This window comes from Camponotus vicinus, unplaced genomic scaffold (assembly GCF_025532165.1).
Source record: "Camponotus vicinus isolate PSW18456_S1 unplaced genomic scaffold, iyCamVici1.0 SCAF_9, whole genome shotgun sequence".
Lineage (NCBI taxonomy): Eukaryota > Metazoa > Arthropoda > Insecta > Hymenoptera > Formicidae > Camponotus > Camponotus vicinus.
Window position 1 is genome coordinate 9,115,366 of NW_028141981.1, and position 25,120 is coordinate 9,140,485.

General features: G+C 31.1%; 4 protein-coding genes across 8 annotated transcripts in view; 2 read left to right on the forward strand and 2 right to left on the reverse strand.

The window, feature by feature from the left end:
* LOC145976520 (spondin-1) overlaps positions 1-13,759 on the reverse strand; it is a 38,792-nt gene extending 25,033 nt beyond the window's left edge. For 3 of the 4 annotated variants that reach the window (XM_083107664.1, XM_083107665.1, XM_083107663.1), the window contains exons 1-3: positions 13,577-13,759; positions 12,804-13,496; positions 12,460-12,696 (exon numbers count right to left, since the gene is read on the reverse strand). In XM_083107664.1, the coding sequence (XP_082963790.1) occupies positions 12,460-12,696; positions 12,804-13,496; positions 13,577-13,600 (954 nt within the window). In that variant the 5' untranslated portion in view covers positions 13,601-13,759. Of the gene's footprint in view, positions 1-2,372; positions 2,533-12,459; positions 12,697-12,803; positions 13,497-13,576 lie in introns of those variants that run through there. The other variant, XM_083107666.1, reaches the window with a different exon arrangement.
* LOC145976522 (uncharacterized) lies at positions 5,629-12,302 on the forward strand. The gene is made up of 11 exons (XM_083107667.1): positions 5,629-5,841; positions 6,650-6,768; positions 7,034-7,240; positions 7,424-8,304; positions 8,733-8,852; positions 9,126-9,241; positions 9,360-9,499; positions 9,656-9,771; positions 9,990-10,323; positions 10,568-10,773; positions 12,080-12,302. Exons 1-11 carry the CDS (start codon positions 5,808-5,810, stop codon positions 12,102-12,104), a joined length of 2,298 nt encoding a protein of 765 aa, XP_082963793.1. The 5' UTR covers positions 5,629-5,807; the 3' UTR covers positions 12,105-12,302.
* A 575-nt stretch (positions 13,760-14,334) lies between the features above and the next one.
* On the forward strand, positions 14,335-18,816 carry LOC145976814 (pentatricopeptide repeat-containing protein 2, mitochondrial). Of its 2 annotated transcripts, none has more exons than XM_083108242.1 (5): positions 14,335-14,565; positions 15,132-15,655; positions 15,727-16,026; positions 16,097-16,201; positions 16,637-16,921. In XM_083108242.1, the coding sequence occupies exons 1-5, from the start codon at positions 14,484-14,486 to the stop codon at positions 16,904-16,906; spliced, it is 1,281 nt and encodes a 426-aa protein (XP_082964368.1). In that variant the 5' UTR covers positions 14,335-14,483; the 3' UTR covers positions 16,907-16,921. The 2 variants fall into 2 exon arrangements, with proteins under 2 accessions (XP_082964368.1, XP_082964369.1); XM_083108243.1 differs by lacking the exon at positions 16,637-16,921 and adding an exon at positions 18,462-18,816 and having other exon boundaries at positions 14,338-14,565.
* Positions 18,659-24,257, reverse strand: LOC145976813 (superkiller complex protein 3). The gene is made up of 13 exons (XM_083108241.1): positions 24,117-24,257; positions 23,558-23,891; positions 23,097-23,470; positions 22,597-23,012; positions 22,035-22,502; positions 21,763-21,920; positions 21,550-21,685; positions 21,109-21,476; positions 20,672-20,991; positions 20,250-20,555; positions 19,525-20,166; positions 19,204-19,459; positions 18,659-19,129 (listed from the first exon to the last, which is right to left on the reverse strand). Exons 2-13 carry the CDS (start codon positions 23,881-23,883, stop codon positions 19,000-19,002), a joined length of 3,900 nt encoding a protein of 1,299 aa, XP_082964367.1. The 5' UTR covers positions 23,884-23,891; positions 24,117-24,257; the 3' UTR covers positions 18,659-18,999.
* Between the last annotated feature and the right edge of the window lie 863 nt (positions 24,258-25,120).

A 25,120-nucleotide genomic window follows, 5' to 3' on the forward strand; every position in this document is an offset into this window, starting at 1 on the left:
AATATGTGTCTGTTAAACGTCACGGTAAACTGAACGCGAATTAATTTTTTCTGAAGCGCAAGTCTTTTCTCAGTTCTTTTCAAAAAATTAATAAATAATTATATAAATTATTTGTAACTAATTACATAAATATTTTTTATGGAAATGTGAAAGTCGCAACATGTGTTTGGAATTGTATAAAATTGCAATATAGAGATATTTTTAAATTCCTTATCGATTGTTTCATTTTTCATATAAAATATATGTAACTTAGTCTTATAATATATAATTAAAAGCAAATAATCAAGCAACGTCTAACTTAACAAAATGATATGTTTCAGAGAGTTAATATAATACAAATATACATATATATCAAACTCTTTTATTAATACTCAGGTTAATGAATTTTTTGTTCGTATTTTTTCATGCAAAAAAGTATAAAAGCTACTCTCTCCGGCGATATAGATATAAAAGCTGACTTTTTTTGTCAATCTACATCACACTGGTATTGTCGTGTATAAGTATTCTATAAAAAATTTAAAATATCTAGCTATCCGGTGGAAGCATTGATATGTTTCACTTGAAATAGTAATCACGCCGAATAAATGCCGTCATTGGCATTATTTCGGCGCATCAAAATGTTCGTCGATGCATCAATGACTCACCAATTCAACACACGAAGTTTTTCGCTAAGCAAATATAATTCAAAAGTATATAGAGAACGCATATATATCGCGATCTCCTTGTTGTAATTATGAATAATTATGAATAATTATTGTGAATAGTTATCAGAGTTAAATGGTTGAATAATTAAATCATGGTCGTATCGAATCAAATTGTTAATCCATGTTGTGTAGTCCATTAATACTCATTAAATAATTACATTATCTTTGGACATTAAAATAATTGATTATTTCATGATTATATTATGATTATTTCAAGCATTTTGATTAATTATATCTTTAAATTAAAATTAGAAAAATGTATATATATATATATGATTATTTCAAGCATTTTGATTAATTATATCTTTAAATTAAAATTAGAAAAATGTTTATATATATATATATAATGTGTGTGTGTGTATGTACATATGTAATGCCTGTCATTAACATTTATAAAAAATATTATAAAATATTTATAAGAATTATTTTTATGCACTTTGATCTCTTTTCAGCATAATTTCGAATTAAGCTTTTGCGATCAACGCTCTATCCTAAATTTTATAATAATAATTTTATGTTAAAAGCCATCGTTAAAAACGACCAAAACATGAACGTTAATTCCGCAATTTGCTAGAATAGCAGATTTTCGGCTCGCCGATTCACAAAAAAGATCCGACGCGACACGTATTCTCGGCAGCACTCACATAAGAAGTGAAAATGCACTTCTGCAGCCGCTTGCTGGCACAGAATCACCGCTGTTCGATCGTTTTTCATCCAACCTATCCATGTTGCATTGCGGACTGCCGTCTTTCTTTGCTTTCTGCTATCCTTATCTGCCCGTACGAACGATTTGACAATACGTTCGAATAAGGTGCCTAGTCGTGCATGAGAGAAGCATTCAGCACGCTCGACTAGTCGATAAGCCGATCGAGCAGAAGCGCCAACAAATATTTCAATCAGGATCGCGCAATTATATTTTTTACTATCATCCTTTATTAAATTAAACTGTCAAAATAATTTCAATAAAAATAATATATTTGCGCACACGATACGTTACGCATAATGTGTATTTTATCATTCACTGAGACTGTTTTTTTTAATTTCTTTTATTTATTATTTTTATTTTTTAAAACATTTATTTTATATCCTAATATTGATTTCATCCCTATTTAAATATCATCTGTATCTGTAGATATCATATGTGTATCATTATTTCTTCGCATTTTTTATTTTTTACCCCTATTTTTGTTATAAACTATTATTTTTAAAATTCATTCAAAACCGATATAAATTAATATAACTGTAATATAACTGTATCAGTGCTTACATATATCGTCATCGTCAAAGGATAAAAGGTTCTTCTCGCACAAAGGATACAAGCAATAACTTTAGAAAATATACAAAGAATAGTTTCAAGATTCATTTAGCATCAAAATCTGTTATTCATTAAGAGACGAGAAAATCCGTGTATCTTTTCTTACAAAAATAACATTTTGGGAAATACAATATAAATTTTTTTTAAACAAAAGTATTGTATTAGCCTAATCTTGCACTATACTAATTTTTATAGCAAATAGCGGTTATTCGATAGCTAAACATATTTATTTTAAATGTAAAATAAATATCATACACACGGTACATGATCACTAGCGGCTGTCAACTTTATATATACAATCATATACCAAGAATATATATTACAAAATTGAAAATATAAATAAATCTACTCACCGCAATATTGTTCACACCATTCGGCATGTGCGCCACTTTTTTTTCTGATCTCTATGAGTCACGTGCGTTCTACGACGTGACAGAGAAAAAACACACACTCGTACATATAAAAAACATCCGTCACCACTGCCGACCTTCGGCCAACTGACAACTCTGACTCTCGCAACTGGAGTTAATATCAACGCTGTTCGCCACTAGGCATGCGCGTACTCCAAAGAAGTTTCTCCCGCGATAATTGTGCGCATGAGACGCGATTGCGAATATTTCAAGAATATTCAAATGTTAAAGTTTGACCAATTTATGCAATTTACTCAAATGAGATTCACATTAAAAAAAAATATGGTAATTAAAAGGGGCCCACCTTCGCACAAATGCGTCATTGACATATGTTGTCGAGGTCATATCTCTAATTAATATTCTGAAGGTTTTAGCCGGCGGTTGTTGTTTATTAAAAAGTTATTAACAAAAGAATTTCACAATTTTAATGCTTTTTATCTCCGAAAATATTGATTTGAGAAAAAAAATTTTAAGCAAAAAGTAAAGCCGCTGAAAAACTGTACAAAAAAGGTTATATGCATTTTTTTCATAAACCTACTATTTTAGCTGTTATATGAAAAAATAATAATTTTAAATACATTTAATATAATTTAAATTTATATAGAATTTAATACAATTTAATACAATTAAAAAATATCACAAATGTATGTATACACACACACACACGCGCGCGCGCGCGCGGGGGGGGTACAAGGGGGGCCTTCGGCCCCCCCTCCCACAACCACCCCGCCGGTAGGCTAGGTGGACCTCGCTTTACAACTTACAGCATATATCCATTGTGATTGAACTCTTCGCAATGCGTCCCCTACCGGCGGGGTGGTTGCGGGAGGGGGGCCGAAGGCCCCCCTTGCACCCCCCGTGCGTGTTTGTGTGTGTGTGTGTGTGTATACATACATTTGTGATATTTTTTTAATTGTATTAAATTGTATTAAATTCTATATAAATTTAAATTGTTTACCTTTTCTTTATTTACCCTCAATTTACTTTTTTTTGTGTTTTTTCTTCGATTTGCGAGTTCGACCGCTATTTTTAAGTTTCATATTTGTGTTCAGGAGGTAAAAATACGTAGAAATTGGGTATTCTTACCCATTATTTCATATAAGTAGGTTTTCCGAAGGTTTACCTTATTTTTGTATTTATTATTTTTATCCTTTTTCAGCCTATATCTCCAAAACTATGTGAGTCCGACCCTTATATATATATACGAAATTACTCGGGAAAATCTTCCCTATAACATATTTAAAAATAAAGCAAATCGGTGAACAAATAAAGTAGAATTTTTATGTCAATATTTCTCACATTTATTTGTTAATAACTTTTGAATAAAGAACGACCGCCGGCTAAAACCTTCAGAATGTTAATCAGGGATAACAGCTTCACAACATACGTCAATAACACATTTGTGCGAAGGTGGGCCCTTTTTATGCATAATTACCAAAAATATTTTGTTGATGTAGGTTTCCAGGTGTAACTCTCAAAAAATTTATCGCGCTATTTTTTGTGCCTGTTAGAATATTGTTTGTAACATATAAAAGCTATAATAATAGGGCAAATTTTTAGATTCTATCCAAATATTAATCATTGCGATATTTGAATAAATATAAGTTTCGATACTACAGCTAGAGCGATCTTTGTGAGAAATGATTTTTCTGTGTATAACAATCAAACTTTATAATAAGTATGATTAGCTTTTTTTTGGATAGATGTCACAAAAAGATTTTCTTTCTAAATTTCACTAATTAACACTTCAAATATAAATTCTATCTCTGTCATTTAAATTGATTAAAAAAAAAATACAAACTCACGCGGTATCATAGTATTTGCTAATCATTTATCAATTGCGTTAATTTTTCCCATCTAGAAAATATTACTACAGTGACAAATCTTTTTTCGAGTACAAGTTTTTGGAAAATTGTGTAAAATTATTTAAAACTATTAGAAAGATATATTTTGGAAAGTTATATTTTTATAGTTCTCTCTCCCTTTCTCTGATAACAATTTATAAAAATTTAAAACCGCAAATGTGGAGCATAGGTAAATTTTATAATACATAAAAAAGAAAAATATCTGTCACGCGGTTTCATTTATAACATACAGCATTATTTATAGAAATAAAATTGTACAATATTCAATAGATAAAATACCTCGCAATATAGATTTATTCGCAATTCGCGGTCTCTGATAACCGCTATTTACAATCACTTTTCATTTGAATACTTTGACATACCTAAGAAGTTAAAGCAGAAAGCTATAACTTATTTCGAGTATAAAAATTACTTTTTAGAATCTTTATCTAGAGGGACTCGATTTCTTTTCAATATATTTAATAGCAGAATGTCACTACTATGCTTAGAATATATAAAATTGCTGATTGCATCACATTACGAAACGAATCGTAAACTCATGATATTTCTAGAAAATACATCAACAGCTGGTCCGTATTACTGCGATCCATAAAAAAGCGAATTAAACTGACTAATTAATTTGTTGACCTTGTTTACTCTTGAATTGCTTTATTTGTTCGAACACGACGAAACTCTTCGCGCGGTTTTTGGCAATTAGTGCGCGACGCTTGTCCATCATAATTCAACCAGTTTTACGAGTATGCGTTTTCCAGGAAGTTCTAACGAATGCTTAATGAAAGCGCACGTGCGTCATGAAAAAGCACGTTTCCTTCGTCGGAAGCGTTCTTTATATGATTGTATTTTTTTGCAGCGTTGAAAATATTAACTTATCTTTCTGCAAAAGATTATATGATGTTTGCCCCAAACAAAGACAGAAAAAAAATGCTGCTTTTCCACTTGCTGAGATTTTAAATTGCTTCATGGAAAGAAGTAAGCTTCCTTCCATGAATGTTTGTTTTATCGGAACGTTTTTTTATAATTCTATATTTCGTGTAAAAAAAATTCATGTAAATTTATTTTCCTAGATTAAAAATTATTTATTGACAATTACTTTTCTATGAAAAAATTCTTTTGACACCTTTTGGGACACAATCGAGTATAATATTCTACGCTTTGAATCAAATTCTGTAATAATTTAAGGATTAATCCTAAAATATTACAAGTTTTTGCAAACGTTATTCTTGGAATTGATGCACGTGTATTAAAGAATTTTCAACCAATCTTATTGCACAGCGATGTATTTTAATTTTGAAAATTTCATTGTACAAACATTCAACATAAAATTGATCTCAATTTCAAAACAGCTTAAAATCGTCGACTGTCTCGAATCAACGCCAGCGCTCGTTCATCTCGCCCTTTCTAATCAACAAAACTACGAAATTGAAACTCTCCTTGACCTCTCGAAAATCTCGTAGATCTATTCGTAAATCCAGCTGTCAGCGATCGTACCATTATCGTGAAAAAGAGTCGGAAAATGCTGAACGAAGCGGTCACGATAAATCCTTTAGGTTATATATTGCATCTAGACTAATAATATAGAAATTCGAAAATTGTAATTTTTTTATATTTTTACTATTGCATATTTCCAATAACGATATAAGATGGAAACGTCACATTATTATTCAACTCTAGGCCATAAGAAGAAATGCTGGTGCAAATTTAAATTTATTTTTTTGTTTGTATATATATTAGGTGCTTTCCATTTACATCAAAACTCAGATAAATCTCACTTCTGTCTTTCTTCAACATTCATCTTCAACGTGCTTTTTATAACTATTATAAAGAAAGTTTAAAAAAAATTTGAATATAATTGATGTTATGTTACTTTTACATTTTTATTCTTATTATTTTCTGGAAAATTATTTTGAGCAATCTACAAAAAATAAATACTATTATAAGGTGAAAATAATATCATTTTATAATGTTCTAAAGTTTATAAATAATTAGATTATTGTATATGAAGGTTAGATTATAGAAATAATGCTGTCATAGAATCATTCAGAGTGCATTCTTCATATTGCACTTATATTGCAGATATATTCTCTTTTTAAATAATTCATTATATATATATATATATATATATATATATATATATATATTTATTTATTTATTTTATTGTTTATGTTTAAAAGAAAGATATAACATTTTCACAATTTGATAAAAAGGAAAAAAAGAGCAAAAATAGAATGCTAAGAAAAGCAAATCTTACATCTTAATAGTAATTAGTAATTATGTAATATATTATGTAATTATATAATATATACTTTTAGAAAAGAAAAGTATATTTATTTATATATTCATATTATTATTTTATAGAAAAAGTGGAAGATCGCCCATCATCTAATAGTTCAAGAAAATCTGCAGCATTTAATACTGGAAATAAAACCCACAAGAGTAGAATTCCAACAACCCAGGTTGGGCGAAATGCTATGCAAGTACGTTATTACAATACCTTACCAAATAGTTGCTAAATAGTTTTGTACTTAATAAAGGAAGACTGTATACTTTCAGCACTCCATTTGATGGAAACATATTGTAGTCATTAATATTAATTCATTATTAATATTCAATAATAACAAATTAATTTATATTATTTAGTCACAATAATTTAATATTTATTAATTATTCATAATAATGTTTTTAAATATTTTATTTTTCTTTATTTTACATTACCATCAAACTAATTAATCTCTTTTGCAGGGCGATTCGCCAATGTGTGAAGAGTCTTCTAGCGGTATTAGCTCCAATAATAACTCCGCTCGTCGACCAAGCATGACTTTGAATATGTTGTCGTCTAATAGGAAACCAACGACTGCAATTTCCGCGGAAAAACGACACTTGGAGATCCAATATAGCGCGAAAAAGATGCGATACACGAATTTAAAAAAAACGCTCGCCGAAAAGCAGGTAAAACAAATTTTTATATATTGAGCGAGAAAATCTTTTCGTCCACTTTATATTATTCTAGATTCTTCAATTATTATGAATTCTTGGATAATTTTTTTTAATATATCAGATTTTAATCTTTGATCAAAATCATTATTGTAATAAAGAAGAACAAAATTAAATTTTTTCTTATTCCATTTCCAGAAAATCACGCAGGATTTGTACGATGAGATATCGAATCTACGGGAGAAGATAATCACGGCCGGCGGCAAGGATCCTGGCAAGGTCGAAGAGCCAAAGTCATTTCAAGTGGAATGTCTTAAGCAAAGTCCGTCGATGCCAATCGAGACAAACTTGCATGATTACGGACAATGGGAGCAGATCTGTATGGATGAGTCGATGGTGATGGGAGTGTCGTTGCTGCAAAATCAGCTGGAGGATCTCTGCGACCGCTCTCAAGAGCTTTGTCAACGTGCCCTGGACAGAAGCTCGTCGTTTACCTCCCTCGTTAAGTCTTGGCTAACAGAATCACGTCAGCAGGACGAGATGGGTAAAGTGTCGATTTTAGTGGATTATTCGGAAGCAGAGATGCAGCAGGCGAACCTCATACAGAGCAACGAAGAGCTAAAGACGCAACTGGACGAACTGAAAGCGGCCCAGAAGGACTTTATCGCTGAATTTGCAACGAGATCTTCGAGCTTGCGCATTGAATATGACAATTATCTCGGTCGCATGAAGAAGGAGCAACCAAATGTCGAGCGCAAGGATTTGCAGGAGCAACTGAACATCGCTTTGCAGGAGCTCAAGGCGGAACGCGATAAGGCGAGTCAAGGCAAAGAAAGGATGCGAATGATAGACTTGCAGATGCAAAAAGCAAAAACGAGGATTCGTGACCTAGAGGTACATGTGACTAACGAGGAGCTAAAGTCGCAGCAATTGCAGAACGGCATGAAGACCTTGGAGGCTCAATTAAAGCAGAAGGATCAGTCAATGGAATTAAGGATGAAGGATATGAACAAGGCAATGAAAAGTAGCGAGGATCTTATAGCGAAGATGGAGAAGCAACGCGACAATTTCGAGTCACGGTTGTCATCTTAATCGTTGCTCAAATATTGCAATTCTTCTTAATTCTCTTTATTTTTAAGAAATCTAAAAGTCGACGCATTTAAATAAATAAATAGTTATATATGTAAGGAGAAAATTTTAATGAAATTATAAATTTTTATTAAAAATAGCTTATATATATATATAAAAGCTATTTTTAATAAAAATTTATAATTTCATACAAATATAAATCTCTATATAAATATAAATATAAATTATGATAAAGATATATATATATATATATATATATATATATATATATATGTATATATATATATCTTTATCATCATTTATATTTATATAGAGAGATAATATAAAATTACTCTTTATTTGTAATATAAAATTACTTTATATGTAATAAGAGCACTAAGGGGGAATTCTTTCTGATCTATATTTTTACCTACTTTAGAATGCTAGAGCTCAAACAAAGGATGGTTCGCAAGGAAGCTGAAGCAAATGCTACTATTAAGGAATTATCAGAAAAGTTCGAAGCGATCAATGAAGAAATCAACGAAGAAAGAGAAAAGAGGTGAATAATTAAAGTTCCGCCTTTAACATTAGTTATTAATTTTTTTATGTGAATATTATTAAAGAAATATAATAATTATATAATTAATATTACTTTAATAGAATAAAATAATTATATATAATTTACAAATCACATATATATGATTTTATATATAAAATTTTCTTTTTTTTTCTCTCTTTTTCTCTTGAATAAACTTTTTTATTTATAATTATTTTATAAAAGAAAATTATTAAAAGGAAGAAATTACTAAAATTTCAATCAAATTCATTATAGACAGCAAGCTGAGAACGCTTTAACAGAAATCGAAGAACGTTGCAAACATCTCGAAGAGAAGAGTCAGTTGCTCTGCGATCTCGCGAGTGAAAAAAGCAATAATTTAGCTGTGACAGGTAAATAAGTTTAGATTTACCTCAATATCGCGGTCTTTGCGAGTTTTATATTTACCAATTCAAATGATATAAATGTGGATGTAATATTTATTTGTCCTCAATCATGATTATATTTTAGATAACAATCACACGGAGAACGAAATTTGTCTGTATAACGATTTGACAGCTGCCCGATCTGAGTTGAAACAGCAAAAGGAAAAGATCGAGCAACTAGAGAGGGAGAAGCAAGAGATTGTCACCGTGATGCATCAGGCGGCCGTTAGTTTGCACTACTTTCGGGACCTCTACTCATATAAGAGCTAAAAACCGTTCGATTGCTTTTGATTGCTCGTTAGACTGTCTTTATTTTCATCTCTGCTAAATCCCAATCCTCGAAATTAATTTCAATTATTCGTTCGTTTTATTCGTCCACAGAGTGATAACGAAGACGAGACGAAAGATAAACTAGCCGCTGAACTCATAGCCAAGACCAATGATCTCCGGAATCTGATGTTAGAGCATGTTCAGCTGCAAAATATCGCCAGATTCACGTAAGCTTTAGCTATTAAAACATTATTCCGTTAATTTATAACAAATATATATAACTGCGAAGTAATTAAACTAATTTTTTTCGTTTTATATGATACAGAAATTAGCCTGTTCTTATGATATGTGACAATCTTTTACATTTGTAGATTTTATTTACTTATAACTCAATGTCTGTTGAGTTTGTCAGGTCAGATTCTCAATCTCGGTTATGAATGTGCAGGCAAGAAAGAAACGAAATGCTAGAGAACCAATTAGCCGAAATTCAGCGTCATCTTTACGCAAAGTCGAAGGAGGGTGGCAAAACAGGATTCGACACGATTGAGCTTCAGCAGCAGATCAGCGATTTGCGAAATAGTTTAGCCGAGGCTATGCAACAGAATCAAGAACTGGAAACCACTCTGACTCAGAAACAGCTGGAGCTGGAACAACGCGATCGGGTGATGCGGGAGCAAAGCAAATTCCTCAAAGCCAGGGATGAGTTGTTGAGCCTTCTTAAGGGAAAACAAACGAACGCGAATAATCTTGCCAACGAAAATTATGAAGATATCGATGAAGTAATATCAATCACATGGGCATATCTATAATTCTATCATTTTTTTTTCAAATACTTTCAGAAAAATTCTTTTAAGCCATATTTAGAGATCATAAAAGTTTTACATATATGTATTAATATTTCTTAATATATTAATATTAATATTTCTTAATTTATATTTTATGGGTCTTTCTGATCATGTTTTCTGATTTGGCGCATTGATCATATTTTTCAGAACTTAATTACATTGATAACTTTTTTTCTAGATCAATAAACAGATTGCTGCGAAGACTGAAGCAATTCAAGAACTGTATACCACGTTGGAAAGTAAGCAGATGCAAGTGATGCGACTGGAGAAGTTGGTCAAGCTATTGGAGGATCAGCAGGATCGAGCGCAGGCACAACGCACGCGGTTGGAGCATCGCATCGCTCAACTAGAAGTGAGCTTACGAGAGAAGAATAATAACAATCGGTATGTCATGAGAAAATATTCGGATGCTAAATCTCGGCCAAACTTCATCGACAATAAACTGCCACGCACTTTTTCTTGCGAGTCGAAGCGAACGTTACTGAAAGCATCTCTACCAATGTTTCATCTTATCGATTCATGTTCATGCGAAAGATCAAAATCACCGTATTATCGATATCACACTTCATCTATAAAAAATCCGTTTCCTTCGCCGGAAAAATTTTCTCTTGATGATTGGTGCCATATTTCTTCCGATAAGGAAAAGGCTTTCGTTTGCGAGCAATGTCAACGCAATGAAATTAATGAGAATTATAAACGTGATGTTATAATCCATCCTGTCAAAGATCATCAAGTTCCCATTCAGAAATCCCTCTATGGTTGGCTGATGGATTCCTCGGCTCTAGAAGCCTTTGGCGAACCTATGATTGGCTTAAATAGGTTTCATAATAGGCGTAGCTCATTCGAAAAAGACACAAATTGCCTTTTCAGGATTATTGATCCTCTTATAAATCGCAATAGTGAGGAGAGTCGTAGCAGAAGGTCACGTCATCGTCGCGAACAATATTGTCGTCGATATAGTCGTTTCTCAAAACGATTTCTTCATAACACATCTTGTCAAGACTGTAATCGAATTATTCGCATGACATAGTGTTATAATTTATCATATAACTCGTCTTGCAATATAAATTTTTTATGGATACCTATATTGATCAAATAATTATTTAAACAGTCTATGTCTGCAACAGTTGCATTGTATGTGTGTGATTTGAATTGAATGTTTCTGAAATATAATAATAATGATTGAAATGATAATGATATGTATTAATAACTTTTACTTTTGGAATCTTGAAAATTTTATTATTGTTTGCATTTTAACAATTAATTCTTAGATTTATTAATCTAATAAATTATACTATATCAAACTTGCAAATTGCCATTTTTAATAAATTAATCGTTATTATAGAAGAAAAATAAATTTTAAACATCTTAACTTTTAGACACATTAATGCATTCAAGATAGATCTTTTTTATGTGAATTTATTACATATATCATACACATACACATGCACATACAGGTACATACGCACGCACACAAAGACTTTATTCATTATAATAAAATTTGTAAAATTCTTGGAATTTTTTCTCATCTTGAGTGTGTTAATATGGTCTGTTTTAGTAGGCTAGGTACTCTTTACGTTGTTTATATAACTTGATAACAGAGTTTCTTATAGAGTGCCTAGCCTTGTAAATAGACCAAAACTGTCAATTCTTTCATATATTTCTGATAATCTAATCTTTTATGTTTTAGGACTAAAACCTTTGGCATTCTATAAGAAACTTTGTAATCGTCGACAAATTCTATAAGTATCAATCTGCAAGTCATATTAGATTTAACAAATTATTTACATATGCTTACATGTCTAATGGACATACAATGAGGTACTTAAAATTATATATAAATTTAAAATTTTATATAATTACTTACATTTTGTTGTAATTATTATATTTTTGAACGTATTTATAAATATGCTGTTTGTAAATTTCGTTTATTTTATATAATAATATTTATTTTGTTGAATAAAAATATATACATGAGAAAAATATATATTATATATATTGCTCTATATTCTTTTAGTCACTATCGCTACTATTCGAATATGCACCTAATAATGATAAACTATTACTTACATTAGTTGATTTAGAGGCTATATCTGTTGTATCTGAGGTATTCATCATGTTAGGGGTTTCATCCAATTGTGAATCAGCAAGAACAACGTTTTCAGATGCTTTTTTATTGTGTGTTGCCTTTGCATTTATCTTTATATTAATATTTTTCTTGATTAAATTCTTCTTGTTAGATGATAATCCTGTATTTTCTGACCACAATGATACTTTTGTTGATTTCGAGAAATGTTCAGAATCTTCCTGCAAATAACAAATAATTATAATCATCAATTTTAATATACATTTTATTCATCAGTTCTTTCTGGAAATAAAAAAAAAAAGATTTATTAGATGTAAGATTAACTCACTTTTTCTTTGTCATTTGTTTCTTCTATTTTAAACATTTTTCTAACAGGTTCATCTTCTTCTTTTTCCTTTACTTCTTCAACTTTCTCTTCCACAACAGTTAATTGTCTTTTACCAAATACAGATTTAATATATTGCTCGTCTAATTCTTCTTGTTCTTTTTCTGTTCTTTGTCTAGCAGTATCTGTATCGTATTGTTGCAACATTTGATCATAATCTATAGTCTGTTGTCTACGATTTAAATCTTTCAACTCTTCCAAAGATTCTAACAGTTCTAATTCCTGTTTAGACTGGAGCGTTCTTTTCTCCAAAAGCTTCATTGGATTAGTTGCCTCCTCCTCTTTCTCCTCATCCTCCTCTCTTTGTGCTTGCTCCTCAGCCAGTTTCAGTGCCATGAAATTTCTCGTGGCACCTGCCTCGATCTCGTAATCTGTGTTCTTAGGATCTGTTTTGAAAGATATCTCTTGCAGACAGCGAGTACACTTAATATAGAACCTGTAGATGCGTATGCCCAGATAATCGTCCCCTTCGACGTCCTCTTTACGCGCATTAAATTTCTTGCCCTTATAGATATATTCGCCGCATGTTTTGCATCGCATATTAAACGGAGCCATTAAACGCACAGTGTATTGACGATTTCTCGCCAATTTCATGCGCGGAATCTTCGACGGATCAAAATCTGGTGGGTAATATTTCTAAAAATATAAAAAATATGAAAAGATAAGTTGACTGAAACACAGACACAATAATTATTCGTTTTAAATTTCGTACTTACATTTAAAACTTTGCGCTCCGACATTTTGCGGCTTTAATTCGTAAATTATATATACACGATTAAGCTTTAAACCTATACAGTCCCTTAAATTAATTTGTACAACGAAAGTCACAAATTCGAAAACTTAGGTTATATTAGCGCCGTTAAGGTTATGAGTTCATTCGAAAGTCCCACCGATGAATTAAGGCTAGAAATTTTTGCTCCCAGTCGGTCCATTAAACGCTATTTTAATAGCGTTTAATGGACCGACTGGGAGCAAAAATTTCTTTGTTGTGATTGGCCTCGGTTGCGATTGAAATTGACCAATCAGAATAAAGCAATTTGCCGGCCGGCTACTCTGATTGGCTAATTTCGAAACGGCTTTTTTCTCGCGCACGCGCATTGAATGTAATCTTGAAATACCAAATTCATAAGAGAAAATTTAATTTTTAAGACAAGTATTGTTAGGTCTTTCTTGGGTTAACGTTCCAAAACGTAAGTAACCGAAGGAAATTTTACTCGATGGCCGATTTGAACCAATCAGAAAGGCTTAAAAGAGTTTCAGAACGGCCATTCGAGTAAAATTTCCTCGGTTACTTCCGTTTTGGAACGTAACCTTGATAGTCTAAATATTAAAAGAAATATAAAAAAAAGAATCACATACATTTTCTATCCTTCCTCAAAAATACTCTATAATTTGCTGTTGATGTTGCTCTTTTAGATCTGCGTTTGGTTTATGCCTCAATTTAAAAAAAATTTCTGGCGAAACCGGAAATCATGTGTATAATGTCGAGCCGCTAAGTTTCCGGTTCGTATACGTTCTTCTCACCTTACGTCGCACGTTTCGCTCGACCGATTCGCGTTAGCTGATACGGACTTGGTGTATTGATACACGGTAAAAGATTTATAGCATTTATATACAGAAATAATGGCCGGGACAATAAGGAGTCTTACGAGAATCAACGCAAAGGTTGCCAGCAATATCGTTCTGAGACATGGCTTCCTAAACTGTACGTAACTTTAGCTTAACCTCGCGTCGCATTACCTTTTCGATCTTTTTGAATTATTTTTATCGTCGATTTATAAAGCATTCTATGCGACATTAATATTTGAATATTATTTATATTATACTTTAGAAAACATACGTCAATATATCTCCAATAATAACTTTTAATTAATACTCCATTATTTGTATTACATCATATTATACTTGCTAACAATAATTGAGGAGATAAAATAAATTATACATATTTGAAAAATGTATTATTATTATTATATTTAATGTGATATATATATGAAAAGAAAATTAAAAAAAAATTTTTAATATTTTTTAATAGGTGTTTCTATTTTAAATGCATGCTTCATACAAGATATTGAAATGTATATTGGACAAAGTTTACAAAGTGAACAAAGTTTAGAACAAAATGAACAAATTTTAAAAATTTCTTTTAATTCGTTTTCATATTTATTAATTATGATTTTTGTATGTTTTGTATCAATATTTTATGTAACATTTCTTTTGAAGAAAGATTATATACTTTATCTTATATCTACTTATATCTTTTTTATTTTACAGCTTGTAGATTCATATATTCTGAAAAAAGTTTAGGTCTACATGGCTATGAAAATGCGCGATTAAACTTTCACAATCAGTTTTTAAATGTCGAGAATGCATTCCGTACTAAAATACAGGAGATCTGCAACACAGATGGTCAGATTTTCACAGAAGACCTAAAGTCTATGTTGCATTTAGTACAGAAAACACCTGAAGATATTGAATTGCTTGTCAAGATGATAACAAAGTTTAACAGTCAAAATAAAGAACTGAGATTTGGTACTTTCATCTTTGGTCCTGTAGTAATGCGTACCTTATATTATCTTGACGAACCAGACCTTGCACTTACTGCTTTCAAAGATCCTAAGTTTCAGAATTTCTTTGATCAACTGATTAGCTACCAGATTCTCTTATCTCTGCTATATAAGCATGAGAGGTACTCAGAAATGAGACATGTGTATGATATAATTAAAACTAAAAACCTAGATTCTGGTGGATATCCAAGGAATTCTTTGATATTAGTTATGGCTGCTTGTTATAAAGAGGTAACATTTCTTGTAAAAGAAATTATATTTCATCAAAGCCTATTTTACATGATCATATTTAATACTTTCAGAATACACCAGAAACATTGGAATATGCTCTAAATGTCTGGAGAGAAATAAATGATAAAGGATATGTATTTATGCGTAGAGCCAGCACATTTTTAACAGCTTTAGCCATTAACCAAAATTCATCGCACATAGCTGTAGAAATTTTAACTACGATAAAAGAATCTCGATATATTGATGTAAGATGCTTGAAAGTTTTGGCATATGCAGACTTGAAGAAATTCACTGAAATAGTGCCTCTCTTTAGAAAATCGCTAGAAGCTGATAGGCCAAATATTCAGAAAGAAAGTTACTTCAAAGATGTGGTATGTATCTACCTAAATATAATTTATTTAAGCAATAACAAATGTGTACTATTCTTATGTATATTTTCAGATCGAAAAATTGGAGGAGACTATGGCAAAGGAGAATATTCCTGAAGACTTTGAGCTTTATAAGTTGATTGGCCTGTTGAAGAGCAACAATCATATCTTGCTTGATGTAAGTTTTACTAAGATAATAACTTATTGATGGATAATTATTCTTAATCTATTGCATGTAATTCTATATAATTTTATAAAGTGAATTTTTTTATATATTATAAAGGATTTGTTACATATACATGTTTAAACCTGGTAGAATTAAACATAGTTCAATATTGTGAGATTGTGATGAAAGGGATTAAAAATGTAAGGGGGTAAATGTAACTATATGATTTTATAGATATTTCTATTTTAAATGCATGCTTCATAGAAGATATTGAAATGTATTATATATTGAAACAAAATTTAAAACGAAATGAACAAATTTTTAAAATTTCTTTTAATTTGTTTTCACATTCATTAATTATGATTTTTGTGTGTTTTGTATCAATATTTTATGTAACATTTCTTTTGAAGAAAGATTATATATTAGATTCTATATTTTTTTTTACAGTCGATCTTGGAAGAGCATATCATTTCTGAAATAACTGATCGATATTTTATAAAGTGGATTTTTTTACATATTATAAAGGATTTGTCACATACATGTTTAATCAAGCTGATAGATATTAAATATTGTTCATTACTGAATGTAGTGAAATGTTTTTTTTTTTTTTTTTTTATTGTGGTATTTAACGTGCCGTCAACCGATCTAGTCTTCAACGGGTTTTTGACATTTTCTGTTCATAAAACCAGTATTCCTTCAATCATTTTTGTCATCTAAACCTTTTCTTTTAAATAATTTTACCTATTTCTTTGAGAAAGGTCCACATAGCTCTTAAGGGTTTCAAATTTCCTTAAGTCATTTATCTATATTATAATGGAACTACTGTTTTTTTTCTAACTCCTAATAAAACTTATTTCTAAATTCATCATACTTAATGCAAATAAAAGCAATATGATGAATATCTCTGCTCCACAATCGCATGTTGGACTATCTATATATTCTTTCTTTGCCAATGACTCATTTAAATGATAGTGATTAGTTCTTAGTCTATTAATCATTGTGATCAATCTTCTTGATTCATTGAAATTGTTGAACCAGGCTTTACAACTGTCCTTATTGTAAATGTGTTAAAATATTTTAAGCTCTTGTAAGTACCTTCCCTTTCTAGTCTCTTTCTAGTTTTATTATACATTTCCTTCTTAAAAATAACTTTCCAGTCGTTCATCGGAATCTTAATTCTATCGCCAGTGTCTTCATCTGTCGCTTCTTTAGCTAGCATATCTACAAGTTCATTTCCTTGAATTCCTGAGTGACTTGGTATCCACCCTATAATAATCTTATTTTCAAACTATTAGTCTCATTTTTTCCTTTTTATAAATTAAAAACTCTCTCTTATTCTAGTAGTATATTTACATTGATATACATTATTCATTGGAATTATTCATTAGCACTTTACAAGAACTTAATGAATTTGTAAGCATTACAACATTAGGCTTAAGTTATTATTCTAAATAAATCCTAGACCCTTTTCAATAGCGATTATCTCTGCACTAAATATGGAACATTTATTATTTATACTTAACTTATACGCTACATCACTATCTTCTATTGCTATTCCTATGTTTACGCTTCTCTTGTCATTCTGTTTTAATCCATCTGTATAAATAACTTTGTAATCTCCTCTAAGATTACATTTATTTTTATAATTTAGAAGTAGCTCGTAATCGCCGTAGGAGTCAAGTTTTCTTCTCTTTGCTATATCTAAGTCTCTATTTTTTTCTGTTGGCCAATAATTGTCCTCATAAACCTCTGGTTTTCCAATCCATTTTACTTCATTTTTGAATTTTTTAAAATCTCTCCAAGTTTTCATGAGAATACTTAATTCACCTCCGGGATTATTCAGTCTGTCTATACTTTCCATAATCTCTAATCTATTCATCATTCCTATCATGTCCTTAGTATATGTAAAATATTTTTAGCCAATAATTCATAGCCAAGAATCCTGCCCTATCCTCTAATCTCATTAGCTTAGATTCTGCAATCGTCACATTTGTCGGAGTGCTATTTCTATATCCTAATGCAATTTGTACTCCCTTATGCTGCAATCTTTCGATTTTATCTCTTTCTCTAAGAATTCTCGGAAAGAATACAAACAAACTATAATCTATTTTGGATTTGATAAAACTTTTATAGATCATAATTGCCATATTTACTTCTAAGATATTCTGGTTAAGAATTTAAGTATATTAATTGCCTTAACTTTGTCTTTTACTTAATAATAACTTGTTTTGTAGTGAAAGGGGTTAAATGTAACTATATTTTCTTTTTACAGTCGATCTTGGAAGAGCATATCGTTTCTGAAATAACTGTCGATCCAGTGAAGCGTACTCAACGACGGTTCAACAAAAATCAATTTCAATCTAATCCTCCGCGATCATTTTCATATAATAGACCAATAATGCGAGATCTTTTGTAAATCCAAAGTTGTAGAATGTATTTCATAACCCAATAATTATTAGTTTGGGTAAATTTAAGATTATAACAATGATGAATAAATAAATGATCTATATCGATTGATGATCTAAATCGCAATTGTTCTTAATAAATACAATTTACTTAATAAAAACAATTGCAATTTGATCACACATACAATCATCGATCATATATAGATTAAAATAGAAATCAAACTTAATCATTGATATACCTCCTTCATCTATATAAGATTTGATAAATTTTTAACAATATTCATAAGACTAAGTTATGTATACAAACAATTCATTACATAACTTAGATTTATTATACACAATAATGCTTACAAAATATATTTTTACAATAAATCATAAAAAAAGAGCACACTTTTAAGTTTTAGCTTAAGAACTAAGTTTTTGTATATTATGAAGCCATTGTGACATATAGTCAGAAGTTTGGAATTGTGATTTTATCACAGATATTAATGACGATATCCATTGATTATTATTCTTGGAATCCTTGTCTGTACATCTATAAACAGAAAAATAATTCATATGAATATAGTCTAGTAAGACAAACAAAACATCAGTTTTCATAACACTGACCTAGGTAGAAGAGTAGCAATAAAATTAGCCCAGCTCTCAACATTGGCCGGATATGTAAATATATTTTTCTGAGCCTGTCTAAGACCCTTTGTCGTACCGAAATGACTATATGCGGAGGCGCAAGCAACATATACAATATCAGTCATGGATGTATTTCTGCTTAAAACCAATGCTGTCTGAGCACATTTACGAAAGATGTCCAAATCTGTATTCAACAATGAGACTCTAACAAGACGAACCCAATACCTAATGTCATCTATAAATAGAAATTTGTTTTAAAAGATAAGCTTGAATATTTGATAAATAATATCACATACTTACTAGGATGTCTGAAGATAGCTTTGGAGAAAATTCGGATAGCTTCCGTGAGATTTCCTTGAATAATTTGATAATATGCGAACAATGTGACAACATGATGACCATACTCGTGGTCATCTGTGTATGGTTTCAATTCCTCTAATACTAAAGAGGTCATATTGGAGTCATCATGTAAAATTCCTAAAGCAACGATTGCTAAGAAACCAGCTATGGTGGGCGGTTTTATATGTATGCATTGGAACAGCAGAGTCTTGACAGCGTCCGCTCCTTGAAAAATATAAGCAATCGCGGCCATCGCGCATAAAATATTCGCTTTGTGCGTTTCGGTGTCTGCTAGCCAATGTAGAGCTGCTTCATACGTATTGTACGATTCTTCATACTGCTTGGCTTTGAATAACGATAATGCCAGATGGCATTGAGAATTGAAACTTCCACGTTTCACTTGTCTACATAACTCGATCGCTTCCTCATGTTTTCCGATTTGAATCAAAACACGTGCCAAATTTATGGATATCATGTCTTTTTCTTCATCCTGACTCAGTTTTAAAGCTTTGACAAATTGCTTAACCGCTGTATTATACAATCTCAGTCGTTCCAACAACAGACCGTGAGTATTTAGAGCATAAACGTCGTTCGGTACATATTCTGAAAATGATGAAATTTATCTCGCCCCGAAATATAAAAAAAGAATATCACGTCGCGCTGATTTAGTTATCTTTAACGCCCACCTGTATACCAAGTGAGAACATCGGCTGCTGCAGGTATCGCGTGCATGTTTTCGATAACGTAAACAAATAATGGATCTCTCTTCATTATAGGATCTAAAAGAGTGGTGAGTACCCAGTGAGCATAGCCTAAAGCCGCTTCGTTGTGATAACCCAATTGTGTCGAATGTCGGAACAGATCCATCGTTTCCTGCGGATCGACTTTCTCCGAGTTTTCCGCGATTATTCCTTGGCCTATCCAACTATTCATATAACCGGGATCCGCACGTTGCGCTCGAGAGTATGCTTTATTCGCTCTACGAGTCTCTCCTTTATATCAACAAATGATATATTAAGTAATTGATATAAAATGCATATTAATAACAGAATAAAATGATAATTGATAGAATAAAATGAGAAAGTGACAATTATGTTTTTAAGCGTACCTAGATGCAGGTACAATGTGGCCAGATTGCTCCAAGCTATCGCATTGTTTGATTCTTGATCGATCGCCATAACGAAGCAATGCTGGGCCAGAGCATAATTCTTTATATATGGTGACATGCAAATAACACCCAAAATGTTCCAATGTAGCCACGACTGTGGACAGAGTCTGATGGCATGTTTTGCAGCAGCAAGACATTTGGCTGCTGTGTCGTCTTTATCGACTGTATAATCGCGGTCCAATTGCATCAAGTAACAGCATGCTAAATCGTGCCATAACAATGCAGAATTTTCCGCGGTCGACAACGCTCGACAAAAGCATCTGATAAAATAGCATATCGATAAAACGAATTAATTTTTGAAGCTAGAGTAGTATCGTTTTAAAAATGAAATATATGAAAAATATTTTTAAAAAATATCAATAATTTCTTTTTCTCACCTTATTGATAACGTGAGTATTTCATTTCCTCTAATTTTCATATACTCCTCGGCACTATCGCATTTCATTAAAATAGATTTGACTCTTAAATAGCAATACTTTTCTGGCAAACCGGCTGTTCTAAAACAGACATCGCCAAGCAATTTCCAATTGCAGGACAGATCACTACGTATCATAATAGCTTCTGTCAAATTATCTACTGCTTGTTGTAGATTTTCTCTTGCACGACATAGAAAATGTTTTGCGATATTTTCTTTTGCTAGACCTAAACATGCTTGAGCTAAACCTTTTAAAGCAAGAATATATTTTTTATCGTTTTCTAATATATTCTCAAAATCCTCTTTAGCTTCTTTATGCTGACCAATGAGCTGCAAAAATAAGTGTTGTATTAATATATATATGTGTGTGCATATATATGTGTAATCCTCATAGATTTTATACCAGTTTGATGTTAGCGAGTTGTATCATAGGATACAAGGCTCCTGGACTCAGCTGTAACGCACGTTGGTACGATTTCAATGCCGATGTGTGAGCACCGCGCACTAAATAAGCATCCGCCAGAGATTCCCAGCTATGACTATAAAGTGTAAATTTGTGATAAAAATATCAGAGCACTCTGTAATAGGATGAAATGACAAGGTATGATTGTTATACTTGTCGTTAGGATCAGCTCTGATTACATGCTGTAATGCCTTGATAGCTTCAGTCGCATCGCCTTGATCTAAATGCTGTAGACCCAATTGGAGCCAGGCCCATTTCGCTCCTATACCTTGTTGCATAGTTACTCTTTGCAATAGATGTATATTGGCATCCTAAGTATCATACATGAGACTACCAGTTAAAATGATCAAAACTTTCAGGAGATTATATGATTGTTACAATATATAAATTTGTACTTGAAAGAATTTTTACATAATGCTTATTACAGTGTTTTTCAGAAGTCGATAAGCTGTACTCAGCCCAATGCCAGCTTCCTCAGAATTCGGATTGATTTGTAATGCAGTGTGATAACATCTTCTCGAACGTTCGACATCATTGCCATGTTCGTGATAATAATGTCCCAAATAAACCATGCATTCCCAATTATTGCGATCTGCTTGGACTCCATTTAAGAAAGCCATCAGGCTATGATTATAATCTCCCATATCCCAGTATATTTTACCAAATGTCAACCAAGCTTCAGAATTATTTAAAGCTAGCTCAAGGATATTAATAGCTTCTTCATATTGCTTGTGTTTCTTTAGGTATAGTGCTTTTAGTATAAGAACTTGGATTTTAACTTCATCTTGAGACTCTAAGTTGCTTAATACAGCAATAGCATCAGGTTTATCCAGTGAAGCATTTGTCCGTGCATATATCAATTGCAATTGTACAGAAGATTCGGTTTTTAATAGCTAAAAACATATTTATAGAAATATTAAGAAAGATTTGCATAAACTTTACATAATATTTTTCATATATGTCAGTATAACATGTATAAAAAAATACCTCTTCGCACATCTGTTGTGTTTGTATCAACTTTTGTTTGTTGTTACTTCTACTCATTGCTTCAAGTAATCTCAATTTAACTTTATCGTACAATTTGTCTTTCAAGTGAGGTTTCATTAATTGTAATGCTTGTTTGGAAGCATTCTCAGTTTGTTCCCAGCAATAAAGTTTATAATATACTTGACTTAATACTAACCATGCATAGAATAATTGTGAATTTAATGAAATTATTTGATTCAAACACTCGCGAGAATTGATTAGCTTATCCGTGCTCTTCAAATATATTGCCTTTGCAATTAATGCAGCCTCAGAATTTGCATTCAATTTTAAAAGAGACTCATAAATCTGAGTTATATTAATGTCAAGATCTTTTTCATTTAATATAGCCTCTTGATAATAGATACAACAAATCCATTCTATTAAACAAAAGTATACTAATTATTAAAAAAAATAATAAACACTTTAAAAATATCGATAAGAATTGATTGAAATTGATTTACCTAGAGGACAAGTATCTTGTGGGAACTGAGCATGCATATCCTGAGCTGCCGTTAATAAGATAGCAAATTTATTGGAATCATATAACATCTTCAAATACTTTCTATAATATTCTTGTCTATTCAATAGATCTGTATCTTTTATTACAGATGCTAATATATCTTCATAAAATTCCTGATACTTGGTTATACTACTATTAGGATATTCTGTTAAAACCCATGCTAGAGTCTTATCAATCAGACTTGTCTTCTCTTTGTTAGAAATTTTTCGTAACACACTCAATGTATCTAATACTTCGAATAGTATATCATCATCTTTGACTCTCAGGACAATTTCTGACACTTTATTGATAAAATATGTGAATTTAGAAGAGTCACTAAACAGAAATATAAAAACTTGTATTTTTTTTTATTGCTTTCTATATAATTTAGTCTTTTGAAAATTGTAGCAAAATATTTCGTACCTATCCAATTGTAAAAGTTTGCAATAAGCTGAAGCCAGCTTTCTCCAGTTGTCATTATCTTGAGGCACTTTTTCATAATATGCTACTAGACCTTGCCAAGCTAATGGATTATTTGGTTGTACCTCCACAGCTTTTTGAAGAACTAAGACTACCTGCAATTTGAATTCTTCTATTTCCTGCATAGCACGAGCTAACAAAATTAATGCCATATAATTGTTTTTATCTTTCTTCAAAATCTTTTTGCATTTCTTCATAGTCTCCAGATATTCATTCTGTTTAAAAGACTCACGGGCTTCCTTCAGCAAAACCTTTATATCGTCTGACATTATTTTCCCTGAAGAAACGCAAAATAGAGATATATAAATTTGCATAATACAAATGCAAATTTAAACATGTTAAGCAAATTTAACAATCTCTTATTTTTCATATCTTGCAATTTATATTGTATTAGAAATAAATATATCAATAGTATACATAAGGATTGGTTACAATAGTGAAAATTTTATTTATACGAGAAGAAATATGAAAAATGTTTTAGAAAATTGTAATGATACAGTACCCTATTTTTTTAAAATTAAATTGTGTAAGATTTTACACAAATAATCATAAACACTATAATGTAAACAAAATAATCACAAGCTAAGTCAAGTTTAAAGCCTTATGTGAATGCTCGAAATCGGATCAAGGGGCCTGTTCTTTTTAGCTGCACTGCTGCACTAGTGCAATTAGTTAGAGTGAAAGAAAGTATGTTTGTCTCTTTCCAACTTATTGCACTAGTGCAGCAGTGCAGCTAAAAAGAACAGACCCAAGATCTCGGTTTCTAGTGTCGCTAAATGAAAAACACCCATTGGCCGCATTCAGCAGCCTCAACAGTTGAGCAACATTACTAGATTTTCCGATGTAATTCGATGCTGATTGGTCGGATCTGAAAGTAGAAACCAATCATGTTCAATTGCTACTTAGCAGTTGCGTCCGCTGAATGCGGCCATTATATATATGATTCTAGTTACTTTTCACTAGATCTGGATACTAGTGACTTTTTGTTGATTGGTCAAAAGGTTTCTAGAATGAAAATGAAATCTTATTTAAAATATCTAATAATGACATTAATAAATAGTAAATATTTAAATTTTTTCTTATAATAAAAGTATTAACAGAAAGAAAAAGCCGAACAAAAGAAAAATATATGATATTCCGAAATATTGAAATTTAAAATTTTTTGATAAAGCTAAATACGCTTTCTTTTTTCATTAAATAAACTCCCAAAATGTTTAAGAAATAAACATTAATAAAATTTCAAAAGATTTTTATTAATTATAAATAAAAATAATTTTACGATTACATAAATTTGATGAGAAAATCGTAAAATCGAGAAAATATTTTTATATGCAAATCCCGAGAGTTTATATAAATTAACAAATAAATTTATATAGCAAATACAAATTTTATTTTATTTGGAAAATAATAATAGCTAATTCCGCCATTTTCGTTCGAGTGTCGATTCTTAGGTCCATATTCTGAATCCTCTTTTATCGATAAAAGTGCCTCTAAAGCCGACGGCAC